Raw genomic sequence first — 13972 nt, 5'->3', positions numbered from 1 at the left:
TTTTCCTTTCCAGGAGACAGATAAATAACTATGTACTAGTAATGGTGACATTAAATACTTTGTGGACTGGAGATGAAGTTTAATAAGCTGCAGAGGTGAAGTTTGAAAAGCAGTAGAGAAACTGAAATGGACACACACTTCCAGTTAAGTTTGTCATTTTTGCATTAAAAAAAAAAAAAAAGACATAATTGTTTAGAAACATATTCCAAGCTGAAGACATGAGTTTATTGAATGTCTGAGACATTTGCATTTAAATACAGTAAAAAAAACCAAAAACAAAAAAACCTGCCACCACCACATCCCAAACAGTTTACTACATAAGAGTCTCCAGTATTCTTATAACATGGCTTACAAAAAAGAAAATACTACATCTAAATTTGAAGGTCATCTTCCACTTAAAGTATGCACAACTAGAGAATCACTTCATAAAGAGTTGTAACTCAAAGTGAGAACAATAAATTACTAGAATACAGTTTTATTAAAAGCTTGATTTCCATGTAAACTTCCCTCAAGCAAGAAAATAATTCGTTTCTAGTAAACAAAGTATCTAATCTCTGGCAGTTAGCTCTGTCTTTTAACATAGAATATACATCTGGGCTATGGAAATTCCCTTAATTACATAAGTAGCTGTACAATGTTTTTTTTAAAAGTCTTTTTTCCTCAAACTGTGCCTATTTTTCCTAGTAAACTACTATCTAACTACTACTGGTTTTAATAGATTGTCAACAAGTGTAGCAGTGTTAGAGAGTACTGAAAGCAACTTAATTTATTCAAATTTCATGCATCTTTTGGCTTGAAGGGGGATTTTTTTTGGTGCAAATTAGTTATTTAACAGGAAAGGAAAGTATCATGCTCTGAGAGATAGTTGTATACTTGTAGTTTCTGTTTAAAATTCCTGTGGAGGGCAGAAATGGATAATACCACACTTCTATTAACAGCAGCTAAAATATAATATTTGTATTAATTATTTTACCCATTAAAACACTTCAAAGATATTATAATTAACAGTAGGAAATAAAGGTATTTAAGTACCATAACTGAGAGATAGCTCATATTAATCATATTCAATAACAGTACTCAAGCTTTAAAATCTGAAATTTCCTAAAAAACACAAATAAAAATTAGTTTAATAACTCTACTATGGATTTATGGAAAACAAAGCCTGCTTTTCGTAATTTAACCTATTAAATATGGCCTGCTTATACTTCAATAAAAGAATGTCAAACATCACTCTGAGCAGCATTTGAAGCATTCAGAGCTTTAAAAAATGGCCACACTATTTGTATTTTTATTTAATCCAAGCCTTACTGATAAACAATACAACTAATCATAACAAAATTAAGGTCATTTGCAGTTTACCATTAAATACAGCAGAGCCAAACCTGAATTAGAACTGTGTCACCTAACACATCCCTTTAAAAAATCGGTTCTTTCATAATTCTCAATGAAAATTTTAAGAGATCTTTCATCTTTCTTGCCTGTCAGGCAAATCACTATTTGTGCAAATTTAAATACAGTACATTGACCTTAATGTAACAGTGGACCAATAGTGAAGGAAGAAGTGTTCAACAAATCTGCTGCACAGTAAGACGTTTTCAGAGTGCAGAGTACGTCTACAATAAAGTGCTTCTCTTAATAAGTTACATTGATAATGGTATAGATGTTTACCTAGTTTTAAAGCTTAAGTTGCTTAGTAAATAGTTTCATCTCCCTGTACCTCCCCAGTCCCACAAGGCACATTCAAAACACAAGCAAAGCACTAACTAACTGTGAAGGATTAAGCTACAATAAAAAGTTCTAAGTGGTAGTAAACTACTGACTAGGTTTGTAAACAGTACCATCCCATTGAATCTCAAGGTTCATGCACTATTGAAGTGAGTTTCTGTGGAAGCAGCTTTTGAACTCCAAATTTCACAATCAAGCCAGCTTTCTTGATGATACACAACTGTGCCTTAGCATCTTGATGTGGAATCCCACTTTTTTTGTCACTTGCACGAAAACAGATGTCACATTTGATGCATTTAAGCCTCTAGACTTCATTTACAGTTAACAACTGATTTCTGGCTGGTTTAGATCTATTTAGTATTTTTTTTAAAATGCATGTGAAGTTCACCTCTACTGTTCAAGTTTACAATGAAGTTATGCTCAGTACTCTTAAGAGAAGGTTTTGGTTATATTAAAACATAGCTGGGCTGTTTTGTGGAAGCCTTAATTTTGACTTGGTATTCATTTTGACTTGATAAACGTAAATAGCTTCTGTAAGACTAAAATGGCAGGTAGGATCAAATTGAGTAATTAATTTCTTCAGGTTCATTTAAGACCAACTTTTAGAAGCTTCTTTAGAAAAGAAGTTACAAAGTACATCACCACAAGTGATCTCCTGTATAAAATACTGAAATGGGACTCACTTAATCGTGCTTCCAAAAACGTTTCACACAACTTGAAAAGCAAGTAATTCCACTAACATCAGGTAGAGCTTACAAAAACAGTCCAAGTCCTTGCACAAGGTATACATAGCTACACATTGCCTTCATACCACAGAGAGTGAAGCTCTATGAGCAAGAGGCATTCCATTACTTTTCAAAAAAATATTACATTGAGTTCACTTTGGCTTTCACAACTCTTGCAACAGAGCAAACAACACCAGAAGTATCAATGCCAGAGCTCCAAGTTTTCCTCTTGTTTGTCATTCTAGTCTAGCGTTTTATCACCACCTGCTCATATGCTCCAGATCCTACTCTGAAAGAATGTTTGAAAGAAGTTAGTTCAATTCCAATTTAAACAGAAGCTAAACAGCAAGTATCACAGATCAGCAAGTTTACTGTTTAAAAATACCCCAAACAATCACACCCCCCCAAAAAACCCCAACAACCCCCCCCCAACCAAACAGCTAGTACCAGAACAGCTAAATGTGAAGGGTAGAAAATGTGTAATTACCATGCCACTGAGTAACCTATGGTTCAATGCATTAAAGCGTTTTGTGTTATACTACAGTCAAAATGAAGAACGATAAATAACATTACTGAAAAAGAAGTTGCTGTTGGCCTTCTCTATAGTTCCCCTAAACATTATCTTTTGGGTACCCCTCCCACCCCAGCTACATCATATCCAGCTAATACTTTTTAAATACATTAATACATAAATAGATAAATGTCTATAAAAAACCCATAAGTTACAGTCTTCTTATGTTAAGATACAAGAAAAATGTCTTCCAGTCTCTTGTTGACACTGAATTCTAAATGTACAGTTACAAAACTGTCTCGCCCCACATAGTGGGTTGGTTTACATGGCAAATTGCAGTACCCTGTGAAAAATTAATAGGGCAAAGCTCTGCCTTAGTATAATATTCTGCCTGGACTTTTCTGGCAACTGAATTAGGACAGATCTCCATATACTACTGTAGTGTGCTCTGTAACCATACACGTTATCCTAGATAGAAATTAGTGTGCCCAGTTTGCAAATAAGCCAATGAATTATCTTTTAACCATTGGTATTTCTTGCTTGTGTAAAATGTATTTGTTTTATAACTTTCAGCACATTACCAGCTGCCTTTATACCTAATTCCAGAAGTACTTGCTTAAATTGCTGAAATACTGATGCTATGCTACTTTCATGAGATAAAGAAAAATCTTAAGAGTTACCCTGGACTGCAGAATCATGGTAGTAGAGGTTATTCTTACCTGGTTTTAGTATTTTCTCATCTGAGAAGACTCTAATACATTCAGGTCAAGTCATGTATCAGAGTATTTAAAGAGAGTTTAGAGAAGAAAAAAATTTCCCCAGTTCTAAAAAACTACAAGAAGATAATCTGAAGCAGATTATCAAAGGAGAGAGTTTAGGGCTACAAATAGCTGAAAGATGAACAAGCCATTGAAACAGGAATAACGTAGTGTATGGAAACAGAAGGAGTTGTGAGCAAAACTGAAGCGGAGAAAATTAGGCTTGTTATCAGGAAGACGTAAAAGTTGGATACTGTAAAGGTGGATGTGTAAAACACTTAAGACTTTCTTCCAGCTCCAGAGAGTAACACAGTAAGTCTGTAGAGCTAAGATTTCAAACTGGTGCCTGTTTCCTGTGTCCATACTGAAACATTGCTCGTATCTGAAAACTTTGGAACTGAGACTCTTCAGAACCTCCAAACTAACCTATGTGTTTTGTTTTAAAACCTGATGATCTAGTTCTTTTGGTGCCTTTAAATGATACAGAACAGAAAGATACAAAGATCAAGAATGTATATACAGAATAATTGCTGTATAAGATGCATTTTTGTTTAGGCTACATACCTGTTAGGTAGATGATGGCTTCCAAAAGAAGTGCTTCCACCAGGGCCCACAAATAATCTTAGACCTTCTTCTAAAAAAGCAAGGGGATTAACATATGTTAGCTTCCTTTAATGTTGCCCTAGCTAAAACTAAGTCATTTTAAATCTACCAGTTTTGTAACTGATACTTTCAGATACATATGTTTTAAGTAAGGAAGAACCAAACTTCACATGATACAGGTTGGAGGAACTACCTTCCTTGTAGGTTTGCCCCTGCTCTTTTCTTTTCAGGCTTAAAGTAATTCTCTGGGAAAGCTAGGGTCTTTTCAACTTCTGAGAGACAGGATGAAGCAGAAAATGTAGTGATCCATATGCCCAGTCCTTATGATTACAAGCAACAGGGACTATGAAGAGAGTGGATTTTCCTAAGGCCTGTAATGTGGATCAATTTTCCTGAAGCTTCCTTATTTATCTCCATACCTTCTGCACTTGAGTCTAAACTGAAGTCTTGACTCTGGAGTATTTTTTCAACTATATCATCAGCGTCAACTCTGGTAGCATCGACCCTCTTCAGCTGTGACTCCACAGAGTCTTGCTTTACAGGATGTCTGCAAAAATAAATACATTTAGAGCTCTTAGAAGTGATACAGTAAATTATGTTTTACTTCTGCTAGATACGGCTTTCCAAGTTAAACTGTACCTGCAGACTTTTTCTGATGGTGCATCTTTAACAGACGTATCAACATTAGCTTCAGTTACTTTTGGCTCAGTCTCTTCACATGGCTCTAGAATACTTCCAATTCCTGTTGAGGTACTACCCACCGAGGTGTTCCTCCTGTGGCAGAGTTCAGACAGACTGGATGATCTAGAGTGACATGTGCTGTATCCTGTTGGGAAAGTGCAGGAGAGCTAGGTTAGGTATGTTGTTGACAGCCAAGGTCATGACTTGTATTTTACCATCCTGAAAGCAGAATTTGTGTTTTGTCTTCTTATGACGAGACTTCGAAAGCCTTATGACTGTATGTGCATACACCAGCTAGGCAATTTACTTTGGGTTTTCTATTCTAGCACATGCTGTTTTCTTTTTGTTCTAAGTAACTCTTGCTTCCTAATAAATATAATGACTTGGTGTCATTACTTCCCTTTCAGCTTTTAGAACTAAGTCTCCATTTGTAAGTTACTTGTTTTTACACATGGAAGAGGTAAAAATCTCATTCAGATATGTTAATTGGAGGGAGCTAAGGGAAAAAGCTGTCTCACATCTGAACAGATAATTCATTGTGCTTTTAAGAGAAAAAAAAAAGTTACCCTCCCCAGACCTGATACTCCTAGGAAAAAGCTTTCAACTTCAAACTGTTTTTTTAAACATATAAAGTATACTTATTTTCTACAGTCTAAAACTGTGAAAGTAACTAAACCCCAACAATTCATAACAAAATTGTTAACAGCTACCTGACAGTTTTGACTGCTGACTTGCATAGCTTGATGTTCTGGAATGTCCACATGCACCAAGTTCATCTGGGACTGAGGCACTCTTTGGTGAGACATCTGCAACATGTGCAAGTCAGATAGTGTTGCTAAAGCCAGTTTTGTTATTACTTTGCCTGTAATCTTGATTAGACTCAAATCTCAGATTTCCCAGAGGGACTAGGGACTTGACACTGGTTTTCTACAAACCCTTTGAAGATTCAAGTGCTGCAAAAATACCATGTATGTTAACAAATATGCATTCCTTAAAAAAAAAAAAAATCATAACACGTTTCTGTATGAGTAAAACAGAGAATACCATTGGGTTAGAAAGATTTGTATGAATTGTAGTTTTACATTTGTTTACATTGTAGACATTAAAGAGATCACCATGCTTTCCATAGTACCATAGTAGCATGGTGTGCTAGATGTTTTGTGGCTGAAAAAGTAACTATGGTTAAGACAACTTAAGCTGTGTTTAGGGTGGAAATTCATAAGCTATGTAAGAGCCTGAAGCTTGTAAAACAAACCAACCAGCCCCGCCCCCCCCAACCCAGCAAACACCCCCAAATTTCAACCTGTAATAAACTGGTTTAATAGTATTTTTTTTCCTAATAGTCTAAATTTCAGAGTAACTACTTCAATTTTAAACAATACTTAGAACTTTTACCACTCAAAATCTACTCAGTTATGCATATCCCTGTGATTCGTAAGTTGAAAATCAAGGGCCAAATTAAATGGTCAGTCAAAATACAAATCCAAAGCAAATCAGAAATCTGTCACACAGATTTAATTTCCATTAAATAAACTGTTAGAAAAGCAAAAAAGAGAGATTCCACTGATGTTATCTAGGAGAGTGTGTCTCAACAAATAACCAAAGAAGGTCCCTTTGTGGGCCAACTGTCAGCATCCCTTTAAGATCTGTAGTATTTCATACATCTCCTTGAAGCTATGAAGCCAGTTATAAAAGAATTGAGAAATTAAGAGCATTATTTTATACCTGCTGCGCCCAGATGTAATACTTTTAAGTTTTCTCCACCTTTCCTGTCTTCATGCAAAGATTCTGATTCTCCAGCAATTGCTATAGACATTGCTGTGGAAGGAGGCCTGTAAGAAAAAGGTGGTTAAGAGTTGCTGTACTTTTGCTGTAATCCTTCCAAATTGATCAGCACAGATTTTTCTTTTCAAGTAAGTTGGCATAATTCACACTGTGCTTCAAGTTAATAGGCTTGTAAACTTTGTTTTGAAAACATGCTGCCTAGCCCCCTGTTAAAAAGAAAAAAAAAAAAAAAAAAAAAAAAAGCTTTTGCTATTGAGTTTCAGGACATTTCACAGAATCCATCTGCTCAGCCCTTCAGGCTTCTGGGGATCCTCAGAAAGACTTTTCCTTTTCGATGATTGGTGGAGTGATATTTGTTTATTTTTAAGTTCTTAATTATTTTTTTAAGTGTATGAATCACAGGATAATTAATATGCTAAGAACATATATAATTCAGTACTTCATGGAATACATGACAAGGTGGTAAGTTAAAAAAAAAAAACCAAACCCACACAATGACAGTTGGCCTACTTGGCTTGGGCACTGTGATGTAATCCTGGCTTTGTTTCACCTCTGTTAACAGTACATGAGGAACTCTGGGCTCATAACCCTCTCACTCCTAACAAAGGGGCCTATGTTACCATCTCCATGTATTCCCCTCTAAATTCTACCTCCTGCAAATTAAAAAAAAAGCATCATGTATGACATAATTTAAATTTGGTTCAATATTAAAAAAAACATTAATAAAGCTTAAATGCTTGTTTCAGTTTATACCAAGATCCAAAGGGATATTTTATTAAAATGAATAAGCCTGTGTTTTGCTAGTGCAAAAGAAACTAATTAGAAAATGACAAAGTGAAAGTAATCTTCTCTTTCAAGAAAATACGACTAAAATACATTTAAAGATGTTACCTACATTTTTTTTTTAACGCTCTGTTATTTTTGACTTTGGGAACAGGCTGTTGGTCTGCATACAAATGGATATTTATTTGTTGATGTTTTTAGATTTGACATACTCAATAAATTAGTCACTGTCTTTATGTACAGTAACATATCCCCTCTCATGTTAAGTTTGAAAGTAAAGAGAAAGAGAAAAAGCGCTTCTGGAAATACAATCCTTCTGTGACTTAACTGCCTAACATACTTTTGAAAGCAAGAACCGAATGCTTTCAGGGATATCACCCCAGATCAAACATCAAGCCTTCTAAGCTTCTTCATAAAATATGTAGCTGATTCCAGATTGTGAAATTGTTTTAAGGTTTATTTTTCCTTCTGTAAAGAACATCTGGATTAGATAAATTTTTTGTTCTGTTTGGGTTGAAAGTTTATGTTCCAGGAAATGGTTATATCATCAGTTTGGAAGAAAATGCCAAGTCTGAATAATGTCAGAGATTTTTTCCTAGGGAGCCAGAAAACTATTTAGGTACTAATTTCAACTGTTTCGGTACCAGCCAGTAAACAACAGAATTACATTGTTTTATTAGTATACAAGACTAATGATTGGTTAGCTGCCTTTGAGAAATCATTTATCAGTATCAGTGATGTATTTGTTAATAGGTCTGACTCAAAGTAAATCAAGAGGTGCTAAATAACTAGGGACACAGAAAAGCTTTGCCCAATCAAACAAATTCAGATAGCACCCTCTTACTATTTATTCAGTAGAGCACAAGATGAAATTTCACAGTGTTCTGTTCTTCTTATTGAAGGTTAGAAGAGAGGAGAAAGGGCCTTTAGTGGTGCAAGGGGACATTGAAGAGTTCCTGCAATGAATCATCTGAGCTAGACTGGTGCAGGCAACATTCTCGAATCTCCTCAGAAACAATAGTAAGGATACAGCCACAGCAGTAACGCACAGTCTCTAGTTGCTACAGAAAACAGTTCTTGATTGTCCTAATGAAACCTACAGATCATGAGTTACTTCATACTTGCCCCTCAGACTGAGTTAGGAGATCATGCTGCTCTTCTTGGAGCTGCAGCCTCATTTCACTTTAAACACAGTCTTTTTTACTTAAGGAAGACTTCAATATATCTTTACTGCTACAGATTAAGCCTGTATGAGATTATTATCTCTCCTCATTGGATTATTCAGAGGGACATTGATTGCCTACATTAATCTGATAAAAGATGAGTTTATGAGAGTACCTTAACAAAAAACCTAATTTGTACTGAAGTAAAAGTGTTTTAGTGTAGCAGTTTGTAACTAAGCACTATATCTTTACAATGGAAGATATCTTTGATCCAACATAAGGTCTGAAAGTATAAATGAAAGTTGAGAACCTACACAAAAAGTTGGGATTGACATAACAAGGGTGAAGCTAGCAATTTTTTCCTGATTGTTTTCCTTAAGCTCATTTTTTCTTTTCAAGTTATGTGTAATACTTGGAACTCTGCCTTAGATGATTGTTTTTGAAAAGGCTAACATGGGAACAAGCCTGTTGTCTCAGGCCAAAGGTCTGTCCAGCCTTGCATCCTGTTTCCGTCAGCAGCAAACAACAGATGCTAAGAGAATATGGCACACGTAGTAATGTATCACCTGCATATTCTTCCAGCATCTCCTCATCTGTAGGTTAGGTATTTCTTGAGCCTTGTAGGATGTTTTATACTTAATAGCCCTCGATAATTTCTTTCTTCAGGAATTTGTCTTAATTCTTTCTTGAGCTTTTAGAATTCACAACATGTAGTAGCAAGGAGTTCCACAGCTTAACCGCATATTGTGGGAAGAAAATATGTCCTCTCATTTTGATTCCATCTCCTACTAGTTTCAGTATAACAACGTAGTCAATGAACTGAAGAAAAATTGGAGTTAAACTAGAACTTAAGGGATCAAATTTATTTTGAAGGAATTATTTAATCAACCCCTCCCCCAAACATCTTGTGACAAGTAAAATACAACTAAGTTGGTTTAAACCTGATCTAGACAAAATTGGCTTCCACTGTCATGTAGAATTAGAAAAGATTGACGTTAAACTGAAAAGCACATACACTTCAAACAACCCAGTCTACCAACATTTTAATTTACAGAAAAGCAGTGGCATTAAGAGTCTTGGCAAATATCGAGGCATTTTCCACACTGCATTCATGGAAGCAGATTCTATACATATCTCTAAGCCTATCCTTAAAATGAATGGCATTTAGGTTATTATAAAATATCTCTTATAATACAAATAACATGTGAGAATTCTTCACTTCCTACTGTTCAGGATAATTAAGTCATGGTTAGCAGGACAGTGGTGTTCTCTGGAAATAGGAAGCTTGCCAATTGCACTGTTTCAGTTCAGTTATCCACTAAGCTTGGGTGCCTTATAACAAAATGGCTTATGAGTCTAGAAAGAAGGCAACAATTCCATCTTGCTCACGACTAGGTTTTTCCCTAGCACACGTGATTTTTCTGTCCCGTGGTTAGTTATGGAAGCTAACATGCTCTAGCAAAACTATTTCATTTCCTTAACTACAGCTTAAGGACAATGAGGCCAAAGGATCCTGAGTATATAGCAGCGTAATTTCCTACCTGCCTCCCCCCTCAGATGTTACCTCTTGCATCTTTTACTAAGTTGCATAATGTCTTTGCTAACTAAATATCTGTAAGTGCTTTCTCTTGTACAAAGTCAAATCACACTTCTGGGTTTTTTTAAATAAATCTTTTAAAATCATCTGCAACTTGTGAATAAAAGGTGTAACAGCACATTTTCCAAACACAAATATTAGTCAGATCACCCCACACCAAGTATATTTGTATAAGCTTGCTGCAAGAACAGCTTCCCTTAAGTGCTTCTTTTATTTTTATTTTTTTTTTAATCACGGAGGTACAGGCTGGTATTCTTTGCTTGACAATATACTAACCATTTAACAGCAAGGAGAACTATGATACTTCTACTGGTATTTTTACCATGTTAGCCATTATTCAGCTACCATCCCATTTTTTTTGTGCCTTTGTGTTTTTTGTTTTTTTTTTTTTTTTTTTTTTTTTTAAATATTGTTGCCAGATTGGAGAGATTTCTAAATTCAAATTAGAAGTGTAATTCTGAACATGGAATGCATGACCAAAACATTATCCCACACAGATTTTTCATAAACTTACGTTTTAAAGCATGGGTCTCCAGACATTAGCTGCATGTTGATCAAAACCTATACATTAAGAAAACAAAACCCACTGTAACAAGAAAAAATGGAATTGGTCTGTGATACACGGTCCTGTCGCTAAGTTATACTTGCCACAAATCTTACATTTAAGTAAAATAAAATGGCTTCATCACATATGCAAATAAACACACTTATGCAAAAAACTACATCTTTTTTCTTAGTACACATGCAAACAACACAAAACAGCATTTAAAGTAACATAGTTGCACGTACAAGATTCTGCAAAAGATACATAGATCAAGAAGAATCTTAGAATTATGAATAGTTAGGATGGTTTCAAGGGAAAAATAGAGAGACAGGAAATCTAAAAGATTAATGAGCAAACAGAATATTGTTTAGAACAGTGGGTGCTGAAGTATGTTCTTTGCTGAGAGTGTTTAGCAAACTGCTAGCCTACGAGAACTGGTTGTGCTGACATCAGAGATGAAGTAAAACCACAAAAGGTAAATAATGCCATAGGACAACAATGCATTGAGAAGGCTTGTTAGCTGGGTCAATGCCATCAATTAAAAGTTTTCTGGAAAAAGTCTGTGACTGTCTTAAAGAAATCAGAAAGTGCGTGCTTAAATGGTGTACTCAATAGTATGAGAAATTAATCCTAGTGTCTTGGTAGGAAACGAAATTTTAAAAAAATTTACTTGTAACATTCTGTATGTAATTCAGCTTATTCAGTTTTTTCAGCTCCCTGGGCTAATGGGAGAGAACAGCAGGGTGGGGTTCTTCCAACAATGCTCACCAACTGTTACACTGATTACTATCAAATAGAAAAGGGAAAGTTCCAGGAGCCATGGAGGTGTTGAAGCTGGCTTATACATAAATAGCCAATTAAGAGATTCACTCTTAGAAAAGCTGCACAGGACGTTGCCCAGTCTTAAAGACATAATTGCTACATTCTTATGAATGTATTAACTTTTTCGTCGTGCTTCCCTATTCCATTTTTCAGTTCTTGTTAGAATAGGAATACCTTTTGAAAGCTCTTCTTTTACAGCTATCCAGCTCCATTTCAAAGAGTAGGACAAATTCTATTTTTGACTGCATGGATTTTAATGATTCTCCCTAAACAACGCTGACATTTTTATTTTAAATAGTTCTCCTTCTACAAAGAGGTTCAGCAAATATGTTTTAAATTTCATTAAGTGCTTAATAATAACACTTGTTCTCTGCTTTATTAGTTTAAGTACGATAAAGGAGACAAATTACTTTGAGAATGGAGTTATCCTGTCTTGTATTTTTGGTATCATAACCTTCCAGTAAACAGCGACGAGTGGTATTTCCCGATCCAGCAAACTCTGCTAGATTTAGATCTGCAAATCCCAGCTGTCAAGAAAAAAAATGACAAAGTTAGTAGTAAGTATATCACTAAATGAAGGTACTTGCTACATGCACAGTATTGAGTGCCACTCAACAGCAGTTTCTCTCAAGTATGAGTAAGAGGATTCCCATTAAAGGGAGTGGCCCAAGGCAAAAAGCAGAAAAACTTTGAGTGTCAAATTCTGCATAGCTCTATTTTCAGTTAAAAATTAAAGTCTCAAGAGAAAAAAGAACAAGGAGAGTTTTCTTTATTTTTAAAAGTAAACACATGCAGAAGGGTTTACTTTTATTGACTCTTTCAACATACTAAATTGAAAGAAAAAAATTCTGGTGGTATAACATTATTAAATATTAAACACACTGATAGAGAGTTCCAACGCCAGTGTGTCACTATAATGCACATAATGAAATCATGGGTATTAGAGTACTATTCTGCAATTACTTTAAAAGGGCATAAAATGACAAGAAAGAAAAGCTAATTCATAGGCAAAATTAGATACATCTCAATTTACCTTTGCATATGCCTTTCCTCCTTTTAACTCCTAGAAAAAAAGAAAAAAAGACATGCCATTAAGCCATTTAAGATACTGACTGGGGTTTTTTGGTTTGTTTTGGTTTTTTTTTTTTTAGAAAAGCAAATACTAATCTTCGTTTTAAAATAGCTCAACACACATTTGCTAGGCTGTACTGTCGTTTAGAATTTAGTATTAATAATCTCCTCGGTGCTGGCCAGCAGGAGATTGTCATCTTGCGGAGGCGGGGAAGGGCGCGTGCCTGATGCTGACCAGCGTTTGGCTCTTGCAAAGTCTAGCCCCAAAGGTAGGAAGTGCTGCATACAAAATCCTGGTACTTAGCACAGTTCAAGGTTTCTAAGTTTACTGCTGCTCGCTGGAGGTATCTATCAAGGGCTCACTTTATAACAACCGATGAGCGATTCCTTTGATGTCCTGCTGGAATAAGCGTTCTTTTCAATAAGAATGTAAAAAAAAACAGGGATTAGTCAAACTAAGGTAATTAATAAGATTACTATGAAATTTTGACTAGAATAATACCTGACATGGTTGCAGCTAAAATTTGCTTTATGAAGTTTATCAGACATTTAAAAATTAAACCAAAACAAGTGAAGAAAGAGCAGGGAAGGAGGAGAGGAGGGAAAAAGAGCTACTTACCTTCCGTACAGACACCCTGCAAATGCAAGTATCCAGAATCCCTGTTGTGGCACTGGCACTGATTTTACACATAAATAAGAACTTTTTCTTCCAGCGGACACAGTTTGCCTGTACTACCTCCCTGCAAACAGAGAACATATGCTTAGTGTCAGGTGCATATACATTCAGGACCATAAAATGCAATAGGACAGCTCAAGAACAAACCCTGGTTCCGCTGTTTGTAGAGTAGTCACTTCATGCAAAATCTGATTCGAGGCCTGAATAATCATCCTTCACTCTTGTCTTTGTGTAGCAAGACCAATAACTGTTTCAAACCTTGAACACAATATTAGACCTACAGAAAAATTCAGCAGCCATGTGTTTTTGCAAATGAATGAGACCGTGATTTCTCCAGTTTGCCTCTGGAGAGTGAAGTCTTCCTGAACATTAGCTCCCAGGCACTGTCTTCCAAGCTGCTGAGCTTTGAAATGTGCCCAAGATACCATCTTTGACAAGTAGTTTTTCAATCCAGAGAAAGGGAGCATCATACAAGCAGAACTAGATAAAGTGGAGGCCTGGAAAAGTACAAAGGAGATGATGTACAAT

The 13972-nt window shown here is 35.6% G+C and overlaps 1 protein-coding gene across 2 annotated transcripts in view; it reads right to left on the bottom strand.

The window, feature by feature from the left end:
• Nucleotides 1–211: 211 nt before the first annotated feature.
• The window catches only part of EEIG2 (EEIG family member 2), a 28252-nt gene continuing 14491 nt past the window's right edge, over nucleotides 212–13972 (bottom strand). The window contains exons 2-11 of one of the 2 annotated variants that reach the window (XM_082314418.1): nucleotides 13388–13508; nucleotides 12731–12760; nucleotides 12108–12224; nucleotides 10846–10892; nucleotides 6729–6835; nucleotides 5714–5809; nucleotides 4962–5148; nucleotides 4742–4869; nucleotides 4284–4353; nucleotides 212–2734 (exon numbers count right to left, since the gene is read on the bottom strand). In XM_082314418.1, the coding sequence (XP_082170544.1) occupies nucleotides 2719–2734; nucleotides 4284–4353; nucleotides 4742–4869; nucleotides 4962–5148; nucleotides 5714–5809; nucleotides 6729–6835; nucleotides 10846–10892; nucleotides 12108–12224; nucleotides 12731–12760; nucleotides 13388–13508 (919 nt within the window). In that variant the 3' untranslated portion in view covers nucleotides 212–2718. Of the gene's footprint in view, nucleotides 2740–4283; nucleotides 4354–4741; nucleotides 4870–4961; nucleotides 5149–5713; nucleotides 5810–6728; nucleotides 6836–10845; nucleotides 10893–12107; nucleotides 12225–12730; nucleotides 12761–13387; nucleotides 13509–13972 lie in introns of both variants that reach the window. The other variant, XM_082314417.1, reaches the window with a different exon arrangement.

Source organism: Platalea leucorodia (genome assembly GCF_965183815.1).
Source record: "Platalea leucorodia genome assembly, chromosome: 5".
In the NCBI taxonomy this organism is placed as follows: domain Eukaryota; kingdom Metazoa; phylum Chordata; class Aves; order Pelecaniformes; family Threskiornithidae; genus Platalea; species Platalea leucorodia.
This window is presented reverse-complemented; position numbering and strand designations above follow the sequence as displayed.